General features: G+C 45.5%; 1 protein-coding gene across 1 annotated transcript in view; it reads right to left on the bottom strand.

Annotated features, from left to right (window-relative positions):
• Positions 1-16,241, bottom strand: part of dmc1 (DNA meiotic recombinase 1) — a 182,927-nt gene that overhangs the window by 32,347 nt on the left and 134,339 nt on the right. The window contains exons 11-12 of the mRNA XM_060849605.1: positions 11,134-11,248; positions 4,944-5,004 (exon numbers count right to left, since the gene is read on the bottom strand). Coding sequence (XP_060705588.1) covers positions 4,944-5,004; positions 11,134-11,248 — 176 coding nt within the window. The remainder of the gene's footprint in view (positions 1-4,943; positions 5,005-11,133; positions 11,249-16,241) is intronic.

The following is a 16,241-nucleotide window of genomic DNA, read 5'->3' as shown; positions in this document are numbered from 1 at the left end:
CAGCAGCCGAGAGGCAGAAGGCACGTAGGGGCAGGCTGAGATCCGAAAGGCTTGTGGGCTACCCTGCATGCTGTCATCCCAGGGAAGGAGACAGGCTGTCCTAGAGGTGGCTGGAAGGTGTGCCGGGATAGTCCACTGGCTGGACGGCGCATCAGGGTGGGTGAGAGCCCAGTGGTATGTAGGGGCAGGTGGAGAGCCAGAAGGCGGGTAGCTGTCCTCACTGCTGTCTTCCTGGGCAAGTACCAGGGCAGGCTGCCCCGGAGATGCTCAAAAGGTGCTGAAGGTGGTTAGTGAAGCTGGAAGGTGGGTAGGCCATCCTGACTGCTGTCACCCAGGTGGGTACTAGGGCAGACTGCCCCAGAGGTGATTGAAAGGTGTCAGGGCAGACTGAGAACTGGAAGGGGCATGGTGGACTGAGAGCCAGAAGGTGTTATGGTGGGCTGCCTTAGAGTAGCCAAAAGGTGGGAGGGACGGGCTTGCTGGGTCTGTATTGTCTGCACTTTTGTATATGAGACAATACTGTTACATATGTCATTGTCACTGTCTTTTCATATGTAGAACTAGGATTTGAGGTTTGACCTCATCTCCCTGTAAACTGGTTGAACGGTAGGGTTTGGGGCCTGGCTTTGTTGCTCCTCTCCCTTGTAAAATTGCTGTTGTATACAGCTGTAAATGGTGGTAATTCTTTTCCTTTTTGTAAACTGTTTTGTAATTTTTTAATAAAATTTAAAAAAAGGAGTCAAGAGTAATCTCACTGAATTAAGCTAACTGGTCAGACTTCACCTACTATGCTTGTGTAAATAGAGCGACTTGGTGACAGAACACCAGCCTTTGTGCAGTTATTTCACCTAATACAGAAGAACCTTGATTATCCAAATACAAATTATTCAAAAAATTGGATTATCCAAAGGAAATCATGAGGTCCCATTAGAAACATTACATCAAAGACATGTTTCCAACAGTGATCATGTCTTTTGTTTACAGTAATTTAAACAGGCACCATCTCCAAATGACTGACCTCCCACCCTCTCTCTCTCTCTCCACATACTTTCCTTGGAGTTCTACAGAGGGGTGTACCCTAAACCCCATCCTTTTCCCAGATAATCTGACCAACATTGTCCTGTACAGGGCAGTGGTGAAACCTGTCAAAAAATGCAGTGAAATGTTGTGTGTGGTTGCCTGTTACTTAGACATATCCCACAAAGGCAGCGGCAGTACGAGCACTCTTATTGTTGGTGTCCAGTCCAGCTGCCTCTGAGACGGCAGTGTTGGTCGAGGGTGGGGGGCAGTGATGGATGGGGGCATGGTGTGGGACGGAGTTGGGGAGGCAGTGTTGGAGGATGGAAGGTGATGTTGGACAGGGTTGGGGCAGGGGTTGGAGGGCAGGGGTCGGTGTTGGATGGGGTTGAGGCAGGTGGCGGAGTTGGAGGACGGGGGTTGGTGTTGGGCAGGGGGTGGTTTTGGATGGGGTTGGGGAGGCAGTGTTGGAGGACGGAGGGGCGATATTGGACAGGATTGAGGCGGGTGACGGTGTTAGAGGACAGGGGGTGGTGTTGGATGGGGTTGGGGTGGTATTGGAGGATGGGGTCAGTGTTGGATGGCGTTGGGGTGGCAGTGTTGGGGGGTGGGGATGGTGTTGGACGGAGTTGGGGGATGGGGGGGCAGTGTTGGATGGTGGGGGGAGGTGTTGGACGGAGTTGGGGGATGGGAGAGCAGTGATGGGCGGTGTTGGGTGGTAGGGGGTGGTTTTGGATGGAGTGGATGGGCGGTGTTGGACGGGGTTGGAGAGGCAGTGTTGGGGGGGCAGGGACGGTTTTGGACAGGGTTGGGGCAGAAGCGGTGTTGTGGGGCAGGGGGTGGTTTGAGAGGGGGCAGGTGCGGTTTTGGACAGAGTTGGGGGATAGTATTGGATGGGATTGGGGGGGTGGGGCTTGCGCGCTGTGTGCTGCTGCAGTATCCTAAATGGGGAGCAGACTTTTAAAATTCCGAGTCCCAAGAGAAAGGCATTTAATCTGGTGCAGCATATGGGCTACGAACCCCAGAACACCATGAGCAGTGAGCCTCTGGTGCAGTATGTGGGCTACAAACCCCAGAACACCACGAGCAGTGAGCCACTAGTGCAGCATGTGGGCTACGAACCCCGGAACACTATGAGCCGTGTGCCACTGGTGCAGCACGTGGGCTACAAACCCCGGAACATCGTGAACAGTGAGCCAGGTACAACGCAATGGGCTGCGAGCCATGGAACACCATGAGCAGTGAGCCCAGGTACAGTGAAATGAGCTGCGAGCACCAGCACAGCGCAATGGGCTGCGAGCCCTGGAACACCATGAGCAGTGAGACCTGGAGCAGCTCATGGACTACGAGCTCAGGAACAGTGTGAGCAGCGAGCTCTGGTACAGCACAATGGGCTGTGAGCACAGGCACAGTGCAATTGGCTGTGAGCCCCACAATACTGTGAACAGTGAGCCCTGGTACATCGCAATGTGCTGCAAGCCGCAGAACAGTGTGTGCAGCGAGCTCTGGTACAGTGCACGGGGTGAGAGTCGAGAGTGTGATGCTGGAAAAGCACAGCAGAGCAGGCATCATCCGAGAAGCAGGAGAATTGACATTTTGAGCATAGAGCTTAGGCTGCAAGCTCCAGAGCAGTGTGGGGAAGCAGCCTCTGAACAGTGAGCAGACAATGAGTCCTGGGCGGAGAATGTCATGAGGGAAGCTGTCCTGGCACTTGCCTTGGAGCAGTGAGTGCTGGTATGGAGTGGTCTGTGCTTGGAGCGGAGCAGGATGGCTGTTGAACTGGGGTCTGATGTTGACGCCCTGTGCTGAGCTGCTACATTGTAATGACTATTTGAAATGTCCTAACTTGCTATAGTGTCAACTCATTAATGGTGTCCTATTATGAACTTATTTATTAACTCTGTAAAGTAATGCAATTACTTTTATTCCACTAATGTATCTAAGAATTGTACATCGGTACTTGTACCTAAGATGTTGGCATAAAAAGGCAGGCATTGTAAAAGATTTTCACTCTACTACTATAATGAAGAACATGTGACAATAAAAAGGATATTCCATAAAAAAATTATTTTCTGTATTCTAGCTGGAAGAAATCATAATTTGGAAGGTGCTGTCGAATCAGCCTTGGTGACTTACTGCAGTGCATCTTGTCAATGGTAAATATAATTGTCGCTATACTCCATTATTGAAGGGTGACAATATGAATGTGGTCAATAAGATGCCAATCCAGTAGGTTGCTATGACCTAAATGGTGTCACACCTCTTGAATGGTGTTTGAACTGCACCCATCCAGGCTTATGCCCAAAAAGTCAATTCTCCTGCTCCTTGGATGCTGCCTGACCTGCTGTGCTTTTCCAGCTGCACATTTTTCAGCTCTGATCTCCAGCATCTACAGTTCAGTTCCTATCAATGATCATCTGCAGGATGTTGATCATTGCGGATTCAGTGATGGTAAGGCCACATTACCTGGAATGAATGTTACTTACCCTGTTTCAGCCCAAGCCTGAATATTGTTTTACTTCATAAGGACATAATTTACAGTTCTCAGAAACTGAATCAGACTATGTCTCATGGAAGGAATTGTGTGCAGCAAGTCAGCATCACTGTGAGGTGGACCTGTGTTAGAAGGGTAGCAGTGGTGGGAGATAAAAACTGGCAGCAGAGACCCCCTTCAACTACCATCAGAGCCGAAGAATAATGTCAATGAAAAACTGGTAGGTGATTGGTGGATGTTTTTTCAATGTCTCTTTTGATTGGCAAAGCAATTTATATCAGCAGACGATATTACAGCTGAACAATGTTAGAAAATTTACTTTTAAAAAATTAAAATTCTAATTAATTAAATATAATTGAGATGGCTGGGCAGATGATGTATTGCAGTTGTAGTATGTTGGAGCTGGTGGACAATGGAGAAATACATGGTGACCAAATCTGGAGCAAGTGTTAGTTGCTCAAGAAACTCTGGCTTAGGGATGATGACCTGTCTGAGCTGTGGGTGCTCTAACATGCTGGGGAGGGGAGAATTGTCTGGATACTGTGGCTCAGGAGACAGGGCGAGACAATGGCCTAGAGCTAGTTTGCTGGACTATTAGGCCAGCGACTTAGATAATGTTCTGGGGACCCAGATTCGAATCCTCCCATAGCCGCTGGTGGAATTTGAATTCAATAAACATCTGGAATTAAGAACCTCACGATGACTATGAATCCATTCCCAAACCCATCTGGTTTACTAATGTTCTTTAGGGAAGGAAACTACCATCCTTACCTGGTTTGGCCTACATGTGACTCCAGATAGACAGCAATGTGATTGACTCTTAACTGTCCTCTGGGTGATAAAAGTACTGCCTAGCCAGCGACGCCCTCATCCCATGAATGAATAAAAAAAGTCACACCTTTTGCTTTACAGGTATTCTCCTATAAAGCAGTACCTGTATTCCTGTGCGACGCTGTGTTATAGAAAATCACACAATAAAAGTAATGGGTCCTATTGGGGAAAAAAGGGTTAAGGACTCCAGTTTAGCAAACCTGTCCATTTCACACGAAAGATAATTTCCATTGTATTGTGCAGGACTACTACTGCTGGGTCAAAGTCTTTGAACTCTTTTCCTATCAGTATTGTGAGTGAACCTACACCAGCTGGACTGCAGCAATTCACATTTAATCTCTCCTCAGAAAAGCCTTCTTTGACTTGGTATTCAATTTTACAGAGTCATACATTCATTTTGTCTCATTATAGTTTTATTAAGTATCTTAGATTGTTTTTCAGCATCAAAAGTGCTATTCACTCTAAGTTGTGGAGAACACCTGTTTAGTCAGTATCATAAAGATTAAGGGAATTCATAGATGTTTAGCTCTCTTGGGTTTGCTTCCTTTCCCAACTCTGGTTGATCATGACTCAAAATTAACCACATTAAGTTTGTGCCTACCTCATGGCAGCTCCTGGATCTGCAGTCATCTGATTGGTAACAAACACTGCCACATTATATTCTGCAAAAGGACGAATAAAAATTTATTTTTTATGTAAAACCAACTGTTAGAAACTCTAATTCTGGAAAGTAATCTGGCTCAGAAATTTTAAAAAGTCACATTTGTATTAAGATTAGAATGTAGAGAAATTGCATCTCTTCTTTCACAAGTAAGAATTGATACAATCCAGAAATAGTTGGACAGTTTGTTACTGGATTATTTGAAAAGCAAGTATCCAGGTACAATTCTTTTCGCTCTATTCAAAGTGCTATGGTAAATGTTTATACCCCAACAGTACCCATAACCAAAATCAACTAACAGCATAACCAAATAATTAAACATAATGCCTTCTCATCTCTATGGCTTTTATCACATAGACAGATCACTGCAAAAAGGTGATTAAAAGGAGAAATAGGGCTGATTTAGGGCCAAAAAAATGGTTTGATATATGGAGGCAGGGGTCATAGCTGAGATACTAAATTAATACATTACATCTATTTTTCCCAAAGAAGCTGCTACCGAGAATGATTTATGATCGATGAAGATGAAATATTGAACAGGCTGTCAGTATTTGACGTTGACAAGCGCAGAGACCAGATGACAAGGATTAGATTAGATTACTTACAGTGTGGAAACAGGCCCTTCAGCCCAACAAGTCCACACCGACCCGCCGAAGCGCAACCCACCCATACCCCTACATTTACCCCTTACCTAACACTACGGGCAATTTAGCATGGCCAATTCACCTGACCCGCACATCTTTGGACTGTGGGAGGAAACCGGAGCACCCGGAGGAAACCCACGCAGACACGGGGAGAACGTGCAAACTCCACACAGTCAGTCGCCTGAGTCGGGAATTGAACCCAGGTCTCTGGTGCTGTGAGGCAGCAGTGCTAACCACTGTGCCACCGTGCCGCCCTAATGTTGAGGGAAATAAGAGTAGAAATTGCAGAGGCACTGGCCATTATTCTTCAGTTTAAATTGCCAATTTTTACTTGTTCAAAAAGAGATGTAAAGATAGGCCTAGCAACCAAAGTGTAGTTTAACCTTGGCTCTGGGAAACTTCTAGAAACAACAATTCAGTAAAAGGCTGATCTGATTGCATTTGCGCATGCATGTTTGGTACAGTGGTTAGTGATTAGCACTGCTATCTCATAGTGCCAATGACCTAGGTTCAATTCTTCCCCTCAGATGACTGTGTAAAGTTTACACATTCTCCCTGTGTCTGCGTGAGTTCCCTCCAGGTGCTCTGGTTTTCTCCTACAGTCCAAAAAGGTGCAGGTTAGGTGGATTTGCCATGCTAAATTGGCCATTGTGTCCAGGGATGGAGGCTAGGTGAATTAGCCATGGGAAATGGAGGATTACAGGTATAGGGTAGCAGGTGGGTCTGGGTGAGATGATCTTCGGAGGATCAGTGTGGACATGATGAGCCGAATGGCCTGCTTCCATATTGTAGGGATTCTAACAGACATGTGAGCAAAGCTATGGACAAGTACAACAGCAAATCTGGATAGAGAGTTAGTTGAGCAATAATAATGGTTCATGGATGTTTTCTAGGCTGGATGAAAGTTTATAGTGCAGCTTCCCAGCAGTCAGTGTTGGGGCCCATGCTTTTCCTGATATATATTAATAACCTAGACTTTGGTGCGAGGATGCAATTTCGACAATTGTTGATAATTTGAAACTTGAAAGCACAGAGAAGGATCTTCAAAAATACACAGACAAGTTGGTGGAATGGGCAGACAAGTGACAGATAAAGTACAATGTTGACAAGTGTGAAGTGATTAATTTTGGAAGGAAGAACAGGGAATGATAATAGAAAAGAGCCCAGTAACCTTCGTGTAAACATGCATAGGTCACTGAAGATGCCAGCATTAGCACAGCAAGCAGGTAATAAAGCATACAGCACCCTAGGTTTATTAATAGGGGCATAGAAGACAAAGCAAGGAGATTATGCTGAAATTGTATGAGACAATAATTTGGCTTCAGCTGGAATATTGCATCCAGTTCTGGGTGCCACACTTCGGGAAGGGTGTGAAGCCAATGAAAAGGGTGCAGAAACGATTCAATGAGAATTCTTCCAGGACAGAGGAAATTCAGTTATGGAGAATTTAGGAAAAAATGATGTTCATGCAACAAGTGGTTAAGGTCTGGAATGTATCTCGTGAAAGTGTGGTGGAAGCAGATTACATCAAGACATTTGAAAGACAATTCGACTGCTACTTGAAAAGGAATAACATGCAGGTTTATGGGGCAAGGTAAGGGAATGGCACTAAAATGAATGTTCATTTGAAGAGCTGACACTCTGGTGAATGTTTCAATCCAAATATTTACTCTTTGAAGTATCTAATGCTATGTATTTTGTCCTCTGATTTAATGCCTGTGATGTTCCAAATGTATATCTGAAAACTGTCTGACTGCTTCATAAGTCTAGAGTATGAAGAACATGTCTCCACAGGCAGCAGAAAGTGACCTACTTCTGTGCTGTAACAATTCTGCATTTCTGTGATTTGGATAGCGAAGAAGGTGTTTGACTTGCTTTCCTTTACTGGTCAGAGCATTGAGAATAGGAGTTGAGAGGTCATGCTGTAGCTGTACTGAACATCGATCAGGCCACTTTTGGAATATTGTGTGCAATTCTGGTCTTCCTTCTACAGGAAGGATGTTGTGAAACTTGAAAGGGTTCAGAAAAGATTTACAAGTATGTTGCCAGGAGTTGAAGGGTTTGAGCTATAGGAAGAGGCTGAATAGGCTGGGGTTGTTTTCCCTGGAACGTCAGAGGCTGAGGTGACCAAACAGAGGTTTGTAAAATTAAGAGGGGCATGGGTAGGATAAATAGACAAGGTTCCCCATGTAAGTAATCTAATCTAATCTTTTCCCTAGGTTGGGAGAGTCCAAAATTAGAGAGCATAGGTTTAGGGTGGAGGGGAAAGATTTAAAAGGGACCTAATGGGCAACTTTTCACACAGAAGGTGGTGTGAGTATGGAATGAGCTGTCAGAGGAAGTAGTGGAGGCTAGATTACAACATTTAAAAGGCATCTGGATGGGTAAATGAACAAGAAGGATTTAGAGGGATATGGACCAAGTCCTGGCAAATAGGACAAGGTTAATTTAGGATATCTGGTTGGCATGTTGGACCGAACAGTCTGCTTCTGTGCTGATAGCTCTATATATCACTTTTCTAACTGAACCACTAAGGAGCTGTTCAACCCACAGGAGCTCTGTGCAGAGTAAGAAATACTGCATACGTTCCAAGTTGCATCATTTAACATTGGTCACTTTGCTAAATTGTACTTCTATTCTGTACAATCTCTTGGAAATGTTGAATGTCACAAATTCATAAGATTTTCATTAAGTTTAAGTAGAATTGCTATCATCCTCTTATTGTGACATCGTTATCCTCTTCGTCCGAACATGTTCAGTACCTTTGTGCATGATGACACCTTTTTGTTACTTCCTAGTTATATACATTCTTATGATGAAAGACATGCATTGTTAGAACATCTCAAACCAGGTGCACTCACTTTTACAACAGTCTCTTAACAATTCTGGATTTTTCCTGGACTTTGGCTGATGCTGAATGCTAGTACGCCCAGATAGAGAAGGAGGGTTTGGCAGTCAACTCTGTTGTGAGGAACTGGATTTGACATAGTGATAGATCATGAACTCCTGCTGGGGGCTACTGAAGGCAGACAAGGCCGTGCTGCCCATAACTTCTGGTCAAAATCAGCAGTGGATTCTTATTCTCAGTATGTATAAGTACAAGTTGGAATACCGCCCAGGAATCCAAGTGTCTCATGTGGATACCTCAGGTCGTGTCCTACTGGCAGATACTCCACTGATGATGTCTCTGTTGGAAGAGTCCATTTTTGTTTTAAACTTTCTGGACTCGCTTCCGGTCACCGCTGACAATATCCGGCTTTGGGCACAAAAAGATCTTGTTCTAGCAAAACTAAAATAGCTAGTGGCAATGGGGGAAACGGAAAGGCCATCATAACCAGGATTGGAACATGTCTGGACCTGGTCAGACCAGATCACCAAAGAGGATGGCATATTATCGTGATTGTCTGAGTAAAGTTCGCCACCAGATACTGGCTGAACTCCACCAGGGTCATCCAGGGGCTTCCAAGATAAAGATGCTAGCAAGAAGTTATGTCTGACCAAGGTTGGTTGCTGAAATGGCAACACTGGTATGGCAGTGCCCAGAGTGCCAACAAGGACAAAAATTGTCATTGGCAGCGCCCCCACATTGGGAATGGCTGGGTTAACCCTGGACTTGGTTGCATGTCGACCATGTAGGTCCTTTCATGGGCTCAATGTTCTTGGTCATTGTGGATGTCCATGCAAAGTGGTTGGATGTTCAAATAGTTCATTCAGCGAATTCTGGGGTGGCGATTGAAGAGCTGGAGCATCATTCGCGATACATGGACTCCCGGAAGTATTGGTCACAATGGGACATCATTCATCAGCTGGGAATTCGAGTATTTCCTCAAGTCAAATGGTATTTGGCACAGAAGGACAGATCCATACCATCCATTGTCCAGAGAGCAATCAAAACTTTGAAGGCAGGCTTAAAGAAATAGCCTGCAGCGTCACTGGATACCAAACTGTAACAGTTCCTGTTTGATTATAGGACCACCCCTTTCGCACTACAAGGATAGCTCCAGCAGAGTTAAAAATCACACAGCACCAGGTTATAGTCCAACAAGTATATTTGGAAGCATTAGTTTTCGGAGCACTGCTCCTTCATCAGGTTGCGGAGTGTATATACACTAGCTCCAAAAGCTAGTGCTTCCAAATAAACCTGTTCGACTATAACCTGGTGTTGTGTGATTTTTAACTTTGTACACCCCAGTCCAACACCGGCGGCACGGTGGCACAGTGGTTAGCACTGCTGCCTCACAGCGCCTGTAGACCCGGGTTCAATTCCCGACTCAGGCGACTGACTGTGTGGAGTCTGCACGTTCTCCCCGTGTCTGCGTGGGTTTCCTCCGGGTGCTCCGGTTTCCTCCCACAGTCCAAAGATGTGCGGGTCAGGTGAATTGGCCAAGCTAAATTGCCCGTAGTGTTAGGTAAGGGGTAAATGTAGGGGTATGGGTGGGTTGCGCTTCGGCGGGTCGGTGTGGACTTGTTGGGCCGAAGGGCCTGTTTCCACACTGTAAGTCTAATCTAATCTCCAAATCACAGCTCCAGCAGAGTTGCTGATGGGAAGAAGATTCTGTACCAGGTTAACCTGATATTCCTGGACCTGGGTGGGAGCAGAGGGGTGGGGCGGTGAGACAGCAGCAAGAACACCATGCTTCCTCTAAGCGAGAGTAACAAATTACTTCAGGGGATGAAGTTTGGTGTCAGAACCACGGCCTGATATGGGTAAGAAATGAGGCTGACATGAGGTTTGTCCCACACCTTACGAAGTTTCAGGAGGTGGGCGGCCCTTTACAAACATGGATCACCTGAAAGCTGCTATCTCTCAAACGGGTAGGAGCCAAACATACCTGATCCCTCAGAACAGCCAGAAGAACTGTCAGAAACCGTGTGTTCTCCCCCTGCATCTAGTGTCAAGGAAACCTCAGAGTCCGGGTTTGATGCAGCTTTGATACCACCAGAAGGAGAGTAGGGAACTCTCCCAAGAAGCAAGAGTCGGGCTATAGTCTCATACCTGCCACCCATATTAGAGTCTGAGTCAGAGGAATGGCGATATATTTCCAAGTCAGGATGGTGAATCCATCAGACAGTGACTGAATTTACACCTCAGTCATAATTGGTTGCTGCAGACTTCATCTAAAAAACACATTTTGGAGTTAAAAGTTAACAATGTCCACTTCGGGTACTTTGGGATTCCAATTCTTTGTCATGACAGACTGACGATAAAATTCAAAATGCAGCCATATATTCAGGCCTTAACTTGGATACTATCTACATCACAGACTTCTTGAAGACAAACCTCAGGAAATATGGACTTGGAGAAAAAAAACACATAAGCAAGACCTACCTGATCAGTGAGCTCAAGTAACGGGATTACTTCCTTCAAAGAACATAGATAACAAAAGATCTTGCAAACTTATGCACTATGAAACCATGCATTATTCAGGACAGTACACCAACTGAACAATACATTTCCTAAATATGCAAGACTCTTTCATAATTACCTTCAGAGATTTTCTGGAGACGAGACAGCATCTGAGCCAGTTTCTGCTGACGTTCTGCGAGTTCACCACGGCCACTGAAATCCACTCGGAAAAGTGCCATGATTGAATCTATGATCTAAAGAGCAAATGTACAATCAAAAACATTAATTTAAGGAACATATTAGAAAAATAAAGGATCAGAATTGCAACACTTCTTTGTGCAGCTAAACAGAAAACAAACATAAATTGCCCTTTTCACCTGGAGATGTCTGAATACTGACAGCTGTTAAAACAGCTGGAAGGTACAAAAAGGTATTGAGCATCTGGCTTATTAACTGAGCTTAACAAATTACATGGCTCTGGTATTTACAGAGAGGATGCAGGTGAGGCTGAAAATAATTGAAGAACCTGTTAAGGCAGGACTTCATTCACAATTTTAATCTACATTTTCCATCTGGTAGCCAGCTCATTGAATGGCTTGGTGAGTGGAGGCAGATTGCCAGGCTGCTAGTCCTTAGGGTAAGTAAGCGAGAACTGAAAAGTTGCAGATGCTGAATTGATTGTGAATTATTATTGTCATGCAGTTAGGTTCACTGTGGTTGACCTCTTCATCCTGAAAAAGCAGGAAATTAGAGACCCATGAGAGGAGTCTGCCAGAGGGTGAACTGCGAATCTGGGCCATAAAGGAGGAGATCTTGCCCTGAATTGGGTGGCTGCAGTATAAGCCGCTGATGACGTGAGACTGATGTGCAGCAGAGAGAGGTGTAATGTTTATTGAATGTGAAATAACTCCACAGAAGCCGGTATCCCATCACTAAGTCTTCCTTTATTTACACATGAACAGTCCTTAGCTTTAGTACTGCCTCTTCAGAGTCACGTGCCAGAGCATCAGTATCTCTGACACTTTTTGTATGTGGCTAAAGTAAAAAATCACACAACACCAGGTGATAGTCCAACAGGTTTATTTGGAAACACTAATTTTCGAAGCGCTGCTCCTTCAACAGGTGGTGAAGGAGCAGCGCTCTGAAAGCTAGTGCTTTCAAATAAACCAGTTGGACCATCACCTGATGTTGTGTGATTTTTAACTCTGTACACCCCAGTTCAACACCGGCATCTCCAAATCATTTGTATATGTCAGCCAGAGTTCCCGGAATGTGGCTGTTCATCTGGTCCAATCAGGGAACTCATTCCATGAGGTCCAGCTGGCTGGCCTCATTACAATTGCAACATTCTTCCTTCTCTGATTTTGCAGAGATAGGCTGGTGCTTTATCTTGGAGAGATTCCTGGGGCGTTTTACCACCGGGTCAGGTTCCTGCAACTTGGCATCTGATATGGGCAGCAGTAACGCAAGAGCTCACCTCTTGCACCAGGAATACCTTAGGAGAATTTCACTCTTCTTTCAGTAGCAAAAGCATTGAGGCAGCTACATCTGTCATGTCCATCTCCGATTCAGAGGATTTGACAATGTTTGATAAAGTGGGTGAATCCATGGGTTCTGTGACATTTCCAACTGTTCCAAGGGGAACAGCATGTTATACTCCGACACCATTTGTGACTTTGTGGCTATCCACGTGTTTGTATAGATTCATCTCGCCTACCTGAACTTTATAAGTCACGATCCAGACCTTGCAGTGACCATGTCTTACCTTATAGAACATAGAACAATACAGCACAGAACAGGCCCTTCGACCCACGATGTTGTGCTGAACATTTGTCCTAGCTTAAGCACCTATCCATCTACCTATCCAATTGCTGCTTAAAGGTCACCAATGATTCTGACTCTGCCATTCCCACAGGCAGCGCATTCCATGCCCCCATCACTCTCTGGGTAAAGAACCTACCCCTGACATCCCCCCTATACCTTCCACCCTTCACCTTAAATTTATGCCCCCTTGTAACACTCTGTTGTACCCGGGGAAAAAGTCTTTGACTGTCTACTCTATCTATTCCCCGATCATCTTATAAACCTCTATCAAGTCACCCCTCATCCTTCGCCGTTCCAATGAGGAAAGGCCTAGCGCTCTCAACCTATCCTCGTACGACCTATTCTCCATTCCAGGCAACAGCCTGGTAAATTTCCTCTGCACCCTCTCCAAAGCTTCCACATCTTTCCTAAAGTGAGGCGATCAGAACTGCACACAGTACAGTTAGTGAGACCATTTCCATGATTCTTACACAAACGTCATCCCCTGTATCAAACTGGCTCTCCCACATGGCAGAGTCTTGAGTATTGGAGTTCCTGATGTTGTTTCACACTCTCCACCAAGATCCGGGAAGATCAGACTTAGCTTGGTGCAGAGTTCTCTGACCATTAACAGTCTGCCGGTGCTATGCCAGTGGGGTAGTCTATACATCAAATAAGAGCCGTGACAGCTTGGTATCAAGTGAGACCTTGGACTGATTCTTCAAGCCAGCCTTCAAGTTTGGATTTCTCTTTTTTAAAATTCATTTATGGGACATGGGTGGTGCTGGCTGACCCTTTCCCTAGTTGCCCCTTGAGAAGGTGGGGTGAGCTGCTGCAGTCCACCTGCAATGAGTTGACCCACAATGCTATTAAGGAGGGAATTCTGGGAGTTTGACCCAGCAACAGTGAAGGAACAATGATATATTTCCAAATCAGGATGGTCAGTGGCTTGAAGGGGAATGTGAAGGTGGTGGTGTTTCCATGTATCTGCACCCTTGTCTTTCAAGGTAGAAGTGGTCATGTGTTTGGAAAGTATTGTCTAAAGGTCTTTGGTGAATTTCAGCAGTACATCTTATAGATTGCACACATTGTTGCTACTGAATGTAGGTGGTGATGGATGTGGATGCTTATGGATGTAGTGCCAATCAGGCATGCTGGTTTGTCCTGGATGGCATCAAACCACTAGAGTGTTGTTGTAGGTGCCCCCATCTAGGCAAATAGGAGTATTCCATCACATCCCTGACTTGTGCCTTACAGGTGGTGGACAGGCTTTGGGGAGTCAGGAGGTGAGTTACTCCTCACAATATTCCTTGCTTCTAACCTGTTCTTAGAACCCTTGTGTTAATGTGATGAGTCCAAATGAGTTTCTGTCAATGGTTACCCCTAGGATGTTAATAGTGGGAGATTCAGTGATGGTAACACCATTGAATGTCAAGTGGCTGTAGTCAGACTGTCTCTTATTTGTGATAGTCATAGCCTGGTAGTTGTGTGGAGCAAATGTTACTTGCTACTTGTAAGGACAAGCCTGGATATTGTCCAGATCCTGTTGCATTTGAACATGGACTGCTTTAAGATCTGTGGAGTCATGAATAGCGCTGGACATTGCGCTATCATCAGCATATATCCCTACTTCTGACCTTATGATGCAAAGAAGGTTATTGATGAAGCAGCTGAAGCTGTATACCACTATACTGAGGAACTCCTGCAAATGCCTGTGTGGGTTTCCTCAGGGTGCTGCGGTTTCCTCACACAGTCCAAAAATGTGCAGGTCAGGTGAATTGGCCATGCTAAATTGCCCGTAGTGTTAGGTGCAGGGATAAATGTAGGGGAATGGGTCTGGGTGGGTTGTTCTTCGGAGGGTTGGTGTGGACTTGTTGGGCTGAAGGGCTTGCTTCCACACTGTAAGTAATCTAATCATATGTCCTAGAGCTAAGATGACTGACCTCCAACAACCTCAACCGTCCTCTTCAGTGTCAGGTATGAGCACAACCAGCAGAGAGTTTGCCCCCGATACTCATTGGTTTTGGTTTTGCTAGCAAGTTTGATGCCACACTGGGTCGAATGCAGTCTTGATGTCAAGGGCTGTTACTCTCACCTCACTCTGGAATTCATTCTTTTAAATTCGTTGAATCTCCATGCACAGAAATGCAGACAAAAATACACCTAGGAACACAAAGCTTAATTAGTTAATTAGTTAGCTTTTAAAGATGGCGGCTGAGAAACACTGCAGCTTGTGGCTTCCTTAGCCTGGCGGCCTGGAATGCGTCTACTCTGTCTGCTTTTACTTTTGTTTTCTTTCTCTGCTTTTTGTTTAATGTGCCCAGTTGTTCTCCCGGCTTCTTCCAGCCCAGCAATGAAGTGGCTTTCAGTGGCCTGGCATGGTGGTCTCAACTTGGCGTGGCGATCTCCTGCTGTCGGGGTCTTGTCCCAGCATGGAGGTCTCATCCCTGTGTGGAGATCTTCTTTGACACCAGCTTTGAGGTATTCCAACAGCCTCGCAGGCAGTCTCGTCCAGGACTGGCAGTCTCAGCCCTCAGTATTCCAGCTGTCCATTGTGGTGGTCTCAGCCTGGCATGGCAATCTTCTTCAGTGGAGATTCCTGGCCCAGTATTCCAGCGGTCCAGCTGTCTCATCCTGGCGTGGCTTTCTCTTCCTAGCTGTATGTTCCAGGTATTAGAAATGGTATAACGGCTGCAGAAAGGAAGTTTGAGGGGGATCTGCCTTTGGAGGTAGTATGGGCTGAAGTCAGAAATAGGAAAGGTGCAGTCACCTTGTTGGGTGTTTACTATAGGCCCCCCAATAGCAGCAGAGAGGTGGAGAAACAGATTGGGAAACAGATTTTGGAAAGGTGCAGAAGCCACAGGGTCGTAGTCATGGGCGACTTCAACTTCCCAAATATTGATTGGAAGCTCTTTAGATCAAGTAGATTGGATGGGGCGATGTTTGTGCAGTGTGTCCAGGAAGCTTTTCTAACTCAGTATGTAGATTGTCCAACCAGAGGGGAGGCCATATTGGATTTGGTACTCGGTAATGAACCGGGACAAGTGATGGGCTTGTTAGTGGGTGAACATTTTGGTGATGGTGACCACAATTCTGTGACTTTCACCTTGGTTATGGAGAGAGATAGGTGCACACAACAGGGTAGATTTTACAACTGGGGGAAGGGAAATTACGATGCTGCAAGACAGGATTTGAGGAGCATAAGTTGGGAGCATAGGCTATCAGGGAAGGATGTGGTGGAAATGTGGAACTTTTTCAAGGAGCAGATACGATGTGTCCTTGATATGTATGTACCTATCAGGCAGGAAAGAAATGGTCGTGTGAGGGAGCCTTGGTTGACGAGGGAGGTTGAATGTCTAGTAAAGAGGAAGAAGGAGGCTTACATAAGGTTGAGGAAACAGGGTTCAGACAGAGCAGTGGAGGGATACAGGATAGCCAGAAGGG

This window comes from Hemiscyllium ocellatum, chromosome 33, assembly GCF_020745735.1.
Source record: "Hemiscyllium ocellatum isolate sHemOce1 chromosome 33, sHemOce1.pat.X.cur, whole genome shotgun sequence".
NCBI classification, from domain to species: Eukaryota; Metazoa; Chordata; class Chondrichthyes; order Orectolobiformes; family Hemiscylliidae; genus Hemiscyllium; species Hemiscyllium ocellatum.
Note: the sequence above shows the minus strand (reverse complement) of the source record. Positions and strands in the feature narration are given on the sequence as shown.